Genomic DNA, 15,483 nt, shown 5'->3' with positions numbered 1-15,483 from the left:
TATAGTTTTAACCAAAATATAACAAAATGATTGCTTTAGCTTATATTTTTGTATGGCATTTCAATATGTTAAAAACGTTAACAAAGATTAAAAAAATATATTAAAAAATTGCCATTTATACATAAATAATAAAAATGTTTGTATTAAATAAATATCATTGTATAAAATATTATTGTGAATGTAAAATATTACTATAATATTATAATTATTTATATAGGTTTTCAACAAAAAATAGGCATCCTATTTTGATGTTTCGGTTTTTATATCTGATCTTTGCACTCAAATCATCCATCTCACAAAAGATTTTCTTTATTTTGTTCAAAACCAGTTTAAATAGGTTCGGTGATAGTTCATCACCTCGTCTCAGCCCTTTTTTGACTAGGAAAGGTTTGCCTATATTTGCTGTAATTTTAAATTTAGAGAATGTGTTTGTAAGAGTGAGTTTAATGAGGTTCAAATTTTTCTGGTCAACTCATATTCTCTCAAAATTTGAAAAAAGTCTCTGTCCACAAAATCATACGCTTTCTGAAATTTTGTAAAAGATATAAGAAAGGTTTGTTTCTGGATACGTAATATTTTAGAATCGATCAGACTTTGTATTTATTCTGAATATGATCGTCCTTTTTTAAATCCTTCTTCACACCCTTCTATATGTGATCTATTTGGGGTTCTAATCTATTCAATAACATTTTCACAGTATTTTATAAGTCACTCGCAACAATGAAATACTTCTATAGTTGTTGACATCTGTCTTGGAGGTATAAATTATAAATAATAATTAATATAGCTTATTTATTTTTATTTATAATAAAATACTTATACAAATTGAATTGAAATCACAGGTATAAGTTACTATTTATTCTATAATTTTATGCAATTTTAATTTACAATAATATCAGTTTTAAAGTGATTAACATATAATATCTGTACAAAAAAATCTATTATTTAAAAAAAAAGATGTTAAAATTTTCATAGCTTTTGTTTAATTAAATATTGTAATTTTTCCTGAATAATAAATTAAAATATAAAAAATTTTGTACTTCTGATTATTTTAATACGAATTATACCTATTTTATGTTTATTATTAAATTTAAAAATAATATTAATAAAATCTTTTCTCGAGGATATTATTATTTTTTTGGTTATATGAGCATCAACTGCTACAGTCATTAGCCCTCATCACACTCTTTAAAATAGGGATTAAATCACAATCAGGTTTGTCATATGTAAGAGTGGAAAGGGCCCTTACATTTTATTTAAAAACACCAAACTAAACAAGACAGAAAATTTAGTCACAAACACTGAAAATACTTACAGGATGCAAAGGACCCCGATATTAAAATTTAAAAAGTAAATAAAACATAAATATATGTGAAAAACAACGGCTTCACAATACCAACATTCCCTTTTTTCTCCCTTAATTTTATTTAAGCACCCCTGGAGCAACCAAAACTGCCATTAAGCAGCACATCAATTGACCCAAGATCCATGGGAGTTGACTGACTACCTCTCTGTAAATTATCCTGTAGGACTTAACCCATCGGGTTCCCCCTGTGTCAGCAGAAATTAAAATAAAAAATTATTAAAAATATTAACTATTTTTTTAACTTATTTCTGATACTGTTTAAAGGTATTCATAGAATTTCTGTTGTGAAATGAATTTTATTTTGCACTTGGGAGTGATGTTAAGACATTCTGAAGAATTGCCAATTGTAAACAGGTGTATATCTAAAACGGTAGGCTTATACATTACAGATTCTAGGTGTAAAAGTGAACAGAAAGTTTCTTAAGGAAAAATGTTACATTTCCCTTCGATTTTCCTTCTCTCCGTCATTTTGTATTTATTAATAAATTTATATATGAAAATCGGATTGAGAAGTGAACAATAACTTCAGAGGATGAATGAGGATGATACACATACATTTTTAACAACATTGTCTAATAAATAAAATATTTCATTTTATTAATTATTTATTTATATTATTTTAGTATTTCACTATATTAATGTTAACGGTGACCGTGTAAATTTTTATCATATTATGTGTTCTTAAGAAAATGCTAAGCATTTTTTTTAGAACAAAATGACACCTTAGTTTTGAAAATCGATTGACAAATAACCAACTTATGACAGAAAATGTATCACTATTTTCTGCCAGATTTTATCTCCTTCTCTATTAAGTCGGGTTCTTTATTTATTATGTGTGCTATTTATTAATTTAATTATTTTAATTTATATTAGTAGCTTCTCCCGGTGTGCCTATGGCATGCCCTCTGAAACTAGGGTGGGTTCCCTTGGCAGGCGATGTCTTGGAATGAGACTATTAGGTGTTCAAAACTGTACATCTTGTGTGAAAAATATTTTTTGAATGATGAAAATTGAAAGCAAAAATATATCAGGAAATCTTCCCGATTAAATCTGGTTTAGATTGGTCCTTAGTGAAGGCAGTTACTTTTATTTTGATTTGAATACTAGATGGTGCTGGTATTCTATGGCGGTTCAGTTTCAATTAACCACACATCTCAGGAACGGTCGACCTGAGACTGTACAAGAATATACATCATTTACATATCATCCTCATTCATCCTCTGAAGTTATTACTTAAGGTATTCCTTAAGGTGGTTCCAGAGACTAAACAGAAAAAGTGAGGGATAGGCGTCGGAATTTGAATTTTTTTTTTGAAGGGGCTCAGAGAAAAAAATCATAAAGGATAAGTTACGAAATGATATTATATAGTATAATTTAAATTTATTAATGAACATACAAACAAAAAACCTTGAAATTCTTTTATCGTATTTAATAAACTCTTCTTTTCAATAAAAAATTCACTGTTCCACTTATCGGTCTAGACCATCCAAAATTTCTTTAAAAACAACATTTTCACTCGTTTATTTCTACGCTCAGAAGACAATTTCACTTTCATTCCACTCCATGCTTTTTACTCTTGATAACGCAACAAACAACTGTCCATGCCCAAAAATTTCTCCTCTCAAATCAATACCGACCAATTCAAAACTTTTTTCATACAAAAAGCTAATCGCAGAGGAAACTGAAGTCTCTTCAATGAAAACCCTTTTGTACTCTCATCGATCAAAGTTATTCTTGGAATATACATTGTTTCTCCTTGCTTACCTCCAGTCGAAATTTTGCACTTTAAAACATTATTCTCCATTCTTCTAACAGTAAATCTCGTTCCATCGCATAAATCATCTTTATGCTCAAATTTCTTAAACACATGACCGTCGAATTCTTCTTTAACTGCAAAACATAATTTAAAAAATATATTAATAACATATGTATTGCGTATATTTTGGTTAAAGAAATAAATATATATTACAAGTATAAATAATAACAAGTGCAAGTAATAAATATATAATAATATAACAAGTATACACTTGACCACCACGGGACATCTACTAACGAATCGGGATTTTCCGCTAGCGATCTATACATTCCAGTGCCTGTTATCTGAGCACATTATTACTTTTTGTATGGAATGACATCACTCGCACTACTGGTGTTTTATGTGCTAACCTAAGCGGGACGGACACACTACAGACAGACAGACACACACAAATGTCAGTAGGGTAGAATTAACATTGTTAATATTATAAAAGTATGCAATTTTTTCAAAATAAAACTGGAACTGACAGTTGTTATATTACATAAGAAAGAGCTGCTGCGTGAGTACCATCGCCTCATCTCCTTTATTCACACCTCTTCTACAAGTAGTGTACCATTTTAACCCACCTACATTCATTACTCTTCTTGTTTGTTTGATTACAGATATTGTTAATATGTATCCTCTAAAACAACTCTAATTTCCCATGAACTCATCTCTTTCTCTTTAATTTTGAATTTCATTTATTTTCTCATACAACAGCACATTTCAAATCGTGTTAAAACATTCGTATTTAATTATTAAAATGACATGCTACCGGTATTAAAATAATAATAATAACTGCTGTTTAAGAGTTACTTTTGTACATAACTGAAAAAACATTAAATGACCACCATTTTAGTTAAGAGTTACCTATTAGAATAACGTATCACAACTCTAACCTTTCCTTTAAACATTTTTGAATTGGCCCTGAAGAGGAGGGGACCTTGGGATGCGGTAGGTTTTTTAACCAAAAAATTTATTTTTTTTAGGTAAAACCATTTGCTGAATCTCATTTAAGAGTTGAAATTTATTTCAATGTTACTATACTTCATGAATACTGTGTATATAAATTCTCCTTAATTCAGTACCATGAAAAACACGGTTTGCTTAGCGTAATTTTTTATCTTATAATCAAATCAGAATAATATATATTTATACTAAAATATAGAGACAAAATATTACAGTTTAATAGAATATTAAACTGAAGATGATGCATACAGGAGAAAATAGGATTGAAATGTCTTTTTATTTTTTATCGAATCAAATGTAGATTTAAAATAATTTATGTTTTGAATGTTATAATTATAAATAAAGATTAGGTTTACGTTACAAATAAAGATTAGGTTATGTACTTGAAATAATCGGCTGAGTTTTCTATCTTGTTTAATTGTAACTGTGTTATTTGAGGATAATAAAGATTTATTTTACTTTTTGACTGGCTTACTCTTCTAACTTTAATTATATTCTGTGGTTAACATGTTTGATACGATATACATATATTAATTTTTCAAATATGTTGCTTGCAACAGGTAATAAATTTATTAAGAAAACGAGAATTCTTAATAAATCCACATCCTGTGTCTTCCACATCCTTATACGTCTCATCACCCCACATCCTCTGCTAATGATTATTTTAATTATAATTATTATAAATAATTTATTGTATAATTACATGCAATCAGAGTAGCATCACAAAATGCACGATTAGAAAATAAAAATTAGAAGCGATTAAAGTCCATATTATTTATTTACGTACAATATAAAATCATGAAATTATGTTAGATAAGATATTAAATACAAAAGATAACAGCCAAATAATTCAAAAATTAAAAGGCATTAATGAAGATTATTGTAGCACATGTTTATGTGCAAATTTAACAGTTACAGAAGATTCAGGGTTTTTTCAATTTTTAAATTAGTATTATTTAAAAATTCATCAACAGAGTAATATTGTTTCTATAAGATAAGATTTTTTACTTGTATTTTAAATAAATTAGTCAGAAGATTTTTTTAATAGATAGATAATTTATTAGATATGAAATAAGAAGCATAATAAGGCCCTTTCTTGTAAGCCCAAGTATTGAGTTAAATACGTAAAGAGGAAAAAGGTTTTGCGGTCGTTTTTTGATAGAAACAATAAGGTAAACGATAAGTTACTATTCTTTTTAACAAGACTACACATTCATAAATATAAATTAAGGGTAAGTTAACATTTAAAAATTTATGTATATATTCACAGTTATATACTGGTATATAATTGTGAATATAAGGACTGCCTAAAAGCACATACCGTAAAACAAACAGAAGATGGTTTCCAAAAGAGTCGATAGACCACCATAAGGAGACAACACTTTGCATATGCCCAGAACTGAAACAATAGTTTCACCCAGGAGGTGATGCTTTTTGACAGTAAATGCTTTTTGATGCTTCTTAACAGTTCAGCTGTTAAGAACATGATGTTCTTAACAGTATTTTTGATTAACATTGCTGATTGCATAATTTTTCCATCACCTAATAACAGGATTTTTGAGTCTCATACAGTAACAGCATCTCCTTTCTGGCTATTTTATTAGATGAATAATTTGCTTGGAATGAACAAATTGATTTTGTTAGTTAAAAAAATGAAACTGTATTGTTATACTTGAAGTACCTTAGTAGAATACTGAGTTTATCATCATTATTAAACATATATAAATACTTATGTATATTCCTCTCTGAAGTGTAATGTCATTTCTTAGGGCTCCCTCAAAAACTTGAGTATTCAAAATAAAAAATGGCTATAAATATGGATTGTGTATTTAGAAAATTAAAAATGTTAACTAATACTTGTGTTTATAATTATGAAATCAGTCACTAACAGAAAAAAAAATCGCTTATTAATAAAAAATAACAATTTCCAAACCAGACAAAAGAACATTTTACAGGTAAATTTTCACAATACCTCAGCTTATAAGAAAGAGTCTTACGTCTCTGTTGCCATTTTTAATGAATTGCTGAACTATTTAAACTATCTTCCCACCAATTTATTTATAAAACATAACGAAAGGTTTTTATTTTACAGAAACAATATTACACAGTTAATGAATTTTTAAACAGTCTTAAAGAATTAAAATTTTTTGTAAGCATTTAAAACAATTTTTAAATGTTCATTTCTTGCATTTGTTCAAGGTTAGAATTATTTTTTCTAATCTTTTACTCAAGTAACCCACCGGGTCGGTCTAGTGGTGAACATGTCTTCCCAAATCCGCTGATTTGGAAGTTGAGAGTTCCAGCATTCAAGTCCTAGTAAAAGCGGTTATTTTTATATAGATTTGAATACTGGATTGTGGATACTGGTATTCTTTGGCGGTTGGGTTTCAATTAACCACACAACTCAGGAGCGGTCAAACTGAGACTGTACAGGACTACACTTCATTTACACTTATACATATCATCCTCTGAAGTAATACCTGAATGGTAACTCCCAGAGGCTAAACAGGAAACACAAAGTCTTCTACTCAAGTAGTATTCATTAACACCTGAATTGTAAATTATTTTATAATCGTTTCTTATATTTAGTATTTTCACATTTTTTCTTATCATTTCTCGAGTTTATACATTAAATAATTAATATGGAGTCTAATGACTTCTATTTTTTTATCTTACAATTAATTCTGGCTGGATTGTCCCATTCTATTTAGATCAAGGTTTTATCTCGATTCATCGGGTCTAATGCTTGGGAATTTTTTTTTATCAGCAGAGTAATAAACCTAATCGTTCTTGATGTTAATCAAAATAATCTATTACTGTACACCGATCAGAATAAGAGATTAATTTTTTTATTTGATCGATTAATAATGAAAATCTCATGTGGGTGTTTGTTTTCAATTTCAGCAAGACTTATATTCATTTCAGTATATACTACTGTTTCGACAACATTGCAAATTATAAATTTATTACTGTTTTTAGCTACGGTAAAAAAATTTTATGAACATAATAAATGAGAAATTATAATAAAAAAGAAAAAGAAAGGTATGTAAATTTCATCGGCTAAATTTTAAGCGAGACCTTAAAATAAAGAAAAAATAATCAGAATACTTTAATAACTGCTAAAAAGGTATTTGTGTTCAAATATACAAGAGATGGAGCAAGTGTGTCAATGTTTTGTTGGTAGAGATTGAAGAATAGATCAACAAATTTATGATAGCAACATCTAATCTGTATTAGTAAATCTGTATTATACTTAAAATAAAAATGTGTGTTTTCTGATGAAATGACGTAAATTACATTTAAGAGGTATTTAAATATTTTTTCTTGTATCATTATGAAAGTGATCTCTGCTTAACATCTGTACACAGTCTCAGTGTAACGTTCTTTTCTCTACACGATCAGTTTCTTTACTCAGTGTGATGCAAGAGTAGATTTTAGTGAAATTTTTTTTATGAGAAATTGCTTTGTTTTACATTATAATCTTGTACAAAACTGATCGTGTAGTTAGGTACACTTATAATTTAAATATTTTGTTTTAACTTTAAAACAAAATTAGATTTGAAACATATTAAATACAAAAAAGTTTAGTCAAATTGGTGAAAACCAATAAATTGGGGTTAAAAGATCCTGTTTTTTATGTTTGACATATAATAACTTTGTAATGGGTTATAAACACATAAAACGTGTACGTGTTACTTTTAATTTGGAAAAATTTGTAAAATCAAAATTTACTATTAAAAAAAACTGGAAATTATACAATTCTTCGTTTATTATTTAATAAAATAAATAAAAATTCATGAGATAATAATTTTTTTATTAATGACAGAAATACAATAAATTATTTGAAAAATTATTATTTCAAAGCTGGCAATAAAATAACAACAGCCGATCAACAATGTGCAATACTGTGTCGGTGTTTAAATCATTACATGACAAGAAGTAAATCCTCATGTAACTGTGGAAGGAAATTTTCAACACTTATTTAGTATCAATGTATTTTCTCCTACAATCAGCGGTTTGGACCGTTCATATTATCTAGCCGCATAAATCCTAAGGTCTACTTGTACTTTCTTCAAGAAGAATTGCCACATTTGCTTGAAGATGTTCCTCTAGCATTGAGACACAAAGTATACTTCCAGCACAGTGGTACGCCTCTCCGCTTCTCTTGTGCCGATTCCACACACTAAAATAATTCTCTGAGAAATGGATCGGTCGAGCAAGTCAACATTCCTTGCCGCAAAGATCGCCTGATCTTAACACCTTTAAGTTTTGGCATCAAACATGATTGTGGGGCCGTCATATTTTTAAAAAAAATTGAAATATATTTTAAATTTAAAATATAATTATTTTTTATGGTCCGATTTGGTTCATATTCATAATATATATTAGTTATTTGAAACGTGATATTTTTGAAAAACATGGACCTGCTATATGGTGGTAGCATTGCGATATTTAAAAAAAATATTTATGGTCAGATGTGGTTCATATTCAGAATATATATTAGTTACATGAAACGAGATATTTTTGCAAAACATGGACCTCCTAGGTGGTGGTGGGGTCATGATATATAAAAAAAATGTATTTATGGTCAGATGTGGTTCATATTCAGAATATATATTAGTTACGTGAAACAAAATATTTTTGCAAAACATGGATCTGCCAAATGGTAGTGTGGTCGTGATACATAAAAAAAAAATTATTTATGGTCCAGTATTCAAAATAATAATTATTACATGAAACAAGATATTTTTGCAAGACATGGACCTACTAGGTGGTGTTAAAGTCATGATATTTCAAAAAAAATTTATTTATGATCCAATTTGGTTCATATTCAGAATATATATTACTTACGTGAAAGGAGATATTTTTGGGAAACATGGATTTGCTAGGTGATTGTGGGGTCGTGATATTTAAAAAAAAAAAATGTGTTTATGGTCCGATTTGTTACATATTCAGAATATATATTAGTGAAGTGAAACGAAATATTATTGGAAAACATGGATCTCCTAGGTAGTTGTGAGATTGTGATATTTCCCAAAAAAATTATTTATACTACGATTAGGCTGATATTCAGAATAAATTTTAGTTACGTTAAAGGAGATATTCTTGCAAGACATGAACCTGCTAAAGACGGTGGAGTCGAGATATTTCAAAAAAATATTATTTATGTTCAGATTTGGTACAGAATATATATTAGTTACGTGAATGAGATATTTTTGCAAAACATGGACCTCCTAGGTGTTGGTGTGGCCGTGATATTAAAAAAAAAAAACATATTTATGGTCTGATTTCGTTCATATTCAGAATATAGTTCCGTGAAACGCGATAATCTGGAAACGCATCTGGGGATGGATGAAAAATATTGTATACAAAACAAAAATGCATTCTCTTGAGGAATTAATTGTCCGCATTATGGATGCGGCTGACCAACAAAGGACAGCCCTGAGAACTAAAAAGCACAACAAAAGGTTGCAATTATCTGATTGATGGTAGGGTACATGATATCCTAAAAAAAATTTATTTTTGGTCCTATTTGGTTCATATTCAGAATATATATTAGTTACATGAAACGAGATATTTTTGCGATGTCGTGGGATCGTGGTATTAAAAAAAAAAATTTATTTATGGTCAAATTTGGCTCATATTCAGAATATATCTTTGCTACGTGAAACGACATATTTTTGCAAAACATGGACCACGTTTTGCAAAAATATCTGATTTCACATAAATCATATCTGTTGGACTGACATAGGCGCCGCCTATGTCAGTCCCAACTGTGAATTTCATGAGTTTGAGGCATTTGTGGGTAGACTCAACGATTCATTGCCAAAACGCCCAGGAAGATCATCCTGATGGGTTACTTGAATTGTAAGGCTGTTGTCGCCAGTAGTCCTTACAAAAACTGCACGGCAAGGTTCTTTCAGACCCCATGACAGTGAATTGTCTTTACTGCTTAAATGACCACACACCTACCTGTGTGGCGAGAGGACATATCTCAATTCTGGATTTAACCATAATGGACAGATGATGGGAGCGCTCCAAGTGTAACTGGACAGTCCTGCAGGACAAAACGGCAAGTAATCACTTGGCCACACTGTTAGAAATCGAAGACCCATTGTTTTGTGTGATAGCCATTCATAAACCTTTAAGACTGACATGAAGGCAAGTTGCAACTGTCGTTGAAAATGTTGCCAGACAGAGCAGAGATGGTAGAAATTTGATGCTTTTACTCAGTATATTTGTGGACCGTGCAAATAGTGCATATGCAAAGTGATCTTCAGAGTTTATGATGCCAAAAATAGCGGTTAAGGGTTGCAGGAGGAGATGCATATGAAGAGGCTGCGCAAAAAGATATGTAGCTTCATGACACTTACTAAATTATGAAATCAAGCAGTTTAAAAAAATAAATGGAAAAATTCTGCAGAGAGCTCAATTCAGATCCATGAGGGCGAGCCTATCAAATCGCTATGAAGCGATTTAGTAGGCGGCTCCCCATCCTCATGGAGGAGATAGCGAGACTCCCACTGATTAGATTGTTTTCTTGCAAAGATAACGGTGCTACTGAATACATCAAGTGTGACAGAAAGCGCTTCACACAAGATGAGGTGACGGCAGCCATCTTCAAACTGAAGGACAAAAAAAGTCCCAGGAGTGACATAGTTGGGCCTTGTTACTCCCTCCTGGAGATTAGAAGCAGGCAAAATAAAGATCAAAGATCTGAACAGGGGGGCCGTGCCAGATTTACTGCCAGTTGGCAGGTTGGCTGCCTTAGAGTAAAAGGACAAAATAAAAAAGAACAAATATATATACCCTGGGCTCAGCTTTACTTAATTGTATGTCTGGCCCAGGGGAGTAGGGTGAAAAAAAAAAGTAAATAAGTGAAGTTTGTATATATTAGAAGAGTTGCATACAGTGTACAGTAGCATGTGAATGAGATGTATTTTGTATGAATGTAAGGTGTGTGGATGCACATGATATTGAGGTAATGTTTTAATGGCAATTCCAACACCACATCACATGAGGGAGTGGTTTTTAGTGGGTACCACTGCAGTAGACGGTGAACCCCACACACCCAGTATGTATGGGCTGCTGGGCATTTGGGTTAGGCAAATTTCCCAATTCCAACGGGAAAAAAGTGTGCATACAGTGTACAGTAGCATGTGAATGAGATGTATTTTGTATGAATGTAAGGTGTGTGGATGCACATGATATTGAGGTAATGTTTTAATGGCAATTCCAACACCACATCACATGAGGGAGTGGTTTTTAGTGGGTACCACTGCAGTAGACGGTGAACCCCACACACCCAGTATGTATGGGCTGCTGGGCATTTGGGTTAGGCAAATTTCCCAATTCCAACGGGAAAAAAGTGTGGGATGAATTCAACTAGTGTGGATGTATTCCGAGTATGTTGAGCACCCATGACTTTCTATGTAGAAAAACTTTAATACAAAATTAATGTTATGTTTTTATATTGAATAGTTTTCAAAATATAAATAATTCAAATCAGATGATTTTTTTTTGGGACACGCTTATATTATATTAATATACTTACTTGTATAATTATAAGAATGTATTCTTTTAAGAATTAAAGGTATTTCAAAGATTAAATCATTCCAGTACTGGACAGCAAAGTTTAGAGGTACATTTTTTAATGTAATTCAAAATTTCAAAACAGAAAACAATCTGGAATAACAAATTATTAAAAGAATATATTTTAATGTAGTTATAGAATTCTATACCAACCAAAGATGCAGGATAATCTATAATTGGAAATTATTATGATAAGTTTAATCTATCGGATTTTCAAAGATTAAAATATATGAGTAATTATTTATTATTATAAATTAATGGTAATTCATTAAAAATAAACTGTTCTCCTTTAGCGAAGGATGAACTAATGCACAAAACAAGTGAAGAAAGCCATATTCCATTGCAAGTGATAAATTCGTTGAAAAATTAAATACGCCATTTGTGATAAACCCATTTCATGATTACTGAACTAAGTGAAAAAACCATTATTCTCAAAATACACAAAAATACATGTTTATTATTTATGTTACTGAAAAGAAATTATATTTATAAATAAGATATTAATTTTAAAAAATGAAGAATATAATTCTGTAATATATATTCAATGCTTTATACAGACTAAGATGTAGATCAGATAATCAGAATTGTACAACAATAAAAAAAGTCAGTTAAATCATTATCATTTATTGACACTAAAATTATATATACAAAACATTAAATTCATGACTAGCTCCATTACTTATATAATAAAATATAATAAATAATTTGTTAAATTAAAATAATTAATTATGGTAATTAATAATTAATTCAATGAACCATAATTAATTTTAAATAATATAATCACTGAAGGAACAATTAACTTCATTAATTATGAATTGCACACTACCTAAATTTTAGGGCACAAATAATTTGTGAACAGTACAGTACATAAGCGTGCATTAAAATATACAATTCATTTTATATTATATAATATCACCACTAATTAACAATAACAATTAAACAATAACAATGTTATTAATGTTATTTAACAATAACAATTAAAAAATAGTTTATTACTTTAATTTTTTCTGATAAACTTTAAAAAAGCATCTGCTACTAAAATGCAATAATTTCTGCTCTTCTTATTTCATCTGCATGTACTTCTTTTATAATTTATTTAAAACAAAATTTGTGTATATTATCAATACAATTAAATATCTTTATGATTAAAATATATTATTTATTTATAGATAATAATATTTATTTATATATAATATATATATATGTATATAATTTATTCTATGCATCATGTAACGAATAGACATTGAATAGTGATATTTAAAGTTTTCTGACATACATTTTTTACTACCTTATTAACATAATATAAAAGAAAAATTACAACTTTTAAAATTAAGATTATTTACTTCTTAACAACCGACAAATGACAGTTAATCTACATTAATCACATTAATAGACACATTTCATTACCAACATGTTATTCTCTCAATTAAATTAAAAAAATGAAAATAAATTATTTTTTTATAAAATACATCTAAAATACCATCAACTTTTTTAAAACAATAGTAAGATCTCTCTCAACTATTCATCTGGAAGTTTGTGGGTTTGAATCCTAGTTAGACTAAGCATATTTGCAAAACAGAATATTTCACCCTCATATTGTAACTATAGGATATAAGTTCTTTTTTTTTTTATACATAAATATAAAAGTAGTTTCTTTGTAACACATTAATTTAACTGTATTCCAGTAATAAATTGTCAACCAATTGTTAATAAACATACCAACTTTTTGAAACAAGATTCAACAACTGGCAAGAATCTAGAATTATTTAATCAATCCCTTACCTTTATAATTTAATTTATATATGTCATCATAAATATATATATATATATATATATATAAATAATAAAAAAAAAACTAGGCAATCCTTCGCTCCTAATGTTAAAGAAACTTAATCAAAACATGTCAAACAAGAAACGAAAAAAATGTATCAATTTTAAATACTGACTGAAAATAAATCCTCTATGAATCATGAGACCTTGCCGTTGGTGAGGGGGCTTGAGTGCTCAGGGATACAGAGTAGCTGGACCGAAGGTGCAACCATATCGGAAAGGTATCTGTTGAGAGCCAGACTAAGGAATGATTCCTGAAAGAGGGCAGAAGCTCTTTCAGTAGTTGTTAGGGGCGTGAGTCAGAATGACTTAAACGGCCATATCAACATCACTCAGTCCTCTGAGTACTGCGCAGCTGAAAGCAATGGAAAACCACAGCCGCTTTTTTTTCCAAGAAAATGTGGCTCTCTGCATTTTCATATAGCAATGATGGAGGCGCCTTCCTTGGTAAGATATTCCGGAGGTAAACTAGTCCCCCGTTCAGATCTCCGGGTGGGGACTACTAAGGAAGGGGTCACCAGAAAATTAAAAAATAACATTCTACGAGTCGGAGCGTGAAATGTTAGAAGTTTAAAAAAGGTTGGTAGGCTAGAAAATTTAAAAAGGGAAATGGATAGGATAAATGTGGATGTAGTAGGAATTAGTGAGGTTCGGTGGGAAGAGGAAGGCGACTTTTGGTTAGGTGATATTAGAATAATTAACTCAGCTTTAAATAATGGGCAGGCAGGAGTAGGTTTCATAATGAACGAGAAGATAGGGAAGAGAGTAGAGGATTTCAAAACGCATAGCGATAATATCATTGTAATAAGGATAAAATCAAAACCTAAACCGACAACGATTGTTAACGTCTATATGCCTACAAGCACCCATGATGATGATGATGTAGAGTGTGTATACGAAGAGATTGATGAAGCAATTAAACACGTAAAAGGAGATGAAAATTTAATAGTAGTTGGAGATTGGAAAAGGCAAGGAAGGAAATATAGTGGGTGAATACGGGCTGGGCAAAAGGAATGAAAGAGGGGACCGACTTATAGAGCTTTGCACGAAGTATAATTTAGTAATTGCCAACACCCAATTTAAAAATCACAATAGAAGAATATACACTTGGAAAAAGCCAGGCGATACTGCAAGGTATCAGATAGATTATATCATGGTTAAGCAAAGATTAAGAAATCAACTTGTTGACTGCAAAACTTACCCTGGAGCAGACATTGATAGCGACCATAATTTGGTGATAATGAAATGTAGATTGGGGTTTAAAAACCTGAAGAAAAGGTGTCAGATGAATCGATGGAATTTAGAGAAGCTTGAGGAAGAGGAGGTAAAGAAGATTTTTGAGGAGGACATCGCAAGAGGTCTGAGTAAAAAAGATAAGGTAAAAAATGTAGAAGAAGAATGGGAGAATGTTAAAAAGGAAATTCTTAAATCAGCAGAAGCAAACTTAGGCGGAATAAAGAGAACTGGTAGAAAACCTTGGGTTTCAGACGATATATTGCAGCTGATGGATGAACGTAGAAAATATAAGAATGCTAGTGATGAAGAAAGTAAAAGGAACTATCGGCAATTAAGAAATGCTGTAAACAGGAAGTGCAAACTGGCGAAAGAAGAGTGGATTAAAGAAAAGTGTTCAGAAGTGGAAAGAGAAATGAACATTGGTAAAATAGACGGAGCATACAGGAAAGTTAAGGAAAATTGGGGTACATAAATTAAAATCTAATAATGTGTTAAACAAAGATGGTACACCAATATATAAAACGAAAGGTAAAGTCGATACGATAGATGGGTGGAATATATTGAAGAGTTATACAGAGGAAATGAATTAGAAAATGGTGTTATAGAGGAAGAAGAGGAAGTTGAGGAGGATGAAATGGGAGAAACTATACTGAGATCTGAATTTAGGAGAGCATTAAAAGATTTAAATGGCAGA

The 15,483-nt window shown here is 30.2% G+C and overlaps 1 protein-coding gene across 13 annotated transcripts in view; it reads right to left on the bottom strand.

The window, feature by feature from the left end:
• Window positions 1-15,483, bottom strand: part of LOC142331040 (uncharacterized) — a 107,721-nt gene that overhangs the window by 15,585 nt on the left and 76,653 nt on the right. For 10 of the 13 annotated variants that reach the window (XR_012757871.1, XR_012757872.1, XR_012757869.1 and 7 more), the window contains one exon: window positions 2,722-3,256. The exons of 1 other annotated variant lie outside the window; for it this stretch is intronic. Coding sequence is in view for 6 of the 12 variants with exons in the window: in XM_075376661.1 (XP_075232776.1) it covers window positions 2,988-3,256 (269 nt within the window). In the remaining 6 variants the exon portion in view is untranslated. Of the gene's footprint in view, window positions 1-2,721; window positions 3,257-15,483 lie in introns of those variants that run through there. 2 more of the 13 variants (XR_012757873.1, XM_075376657.1) reach the window with 1 other exon arrangement.

Source organism: Lycorma delicatula, chromosome 10, assembly GCF_047948215.1.
Source record: "Lycorma delicatula isolate Av1 chromosome 10, ASM4794821v1, whole genome shotgun sequence".
Classification (NCBI taxonomy): Eukaryota; Metazoa; Arthropoda; class Insecta; order Hemiptera; family Fulgoridae; genus Lycorma; species Lycorma delicatula.
This window is presented reverse-complemented; position numbering and strand designations above follow the sequence as displayed.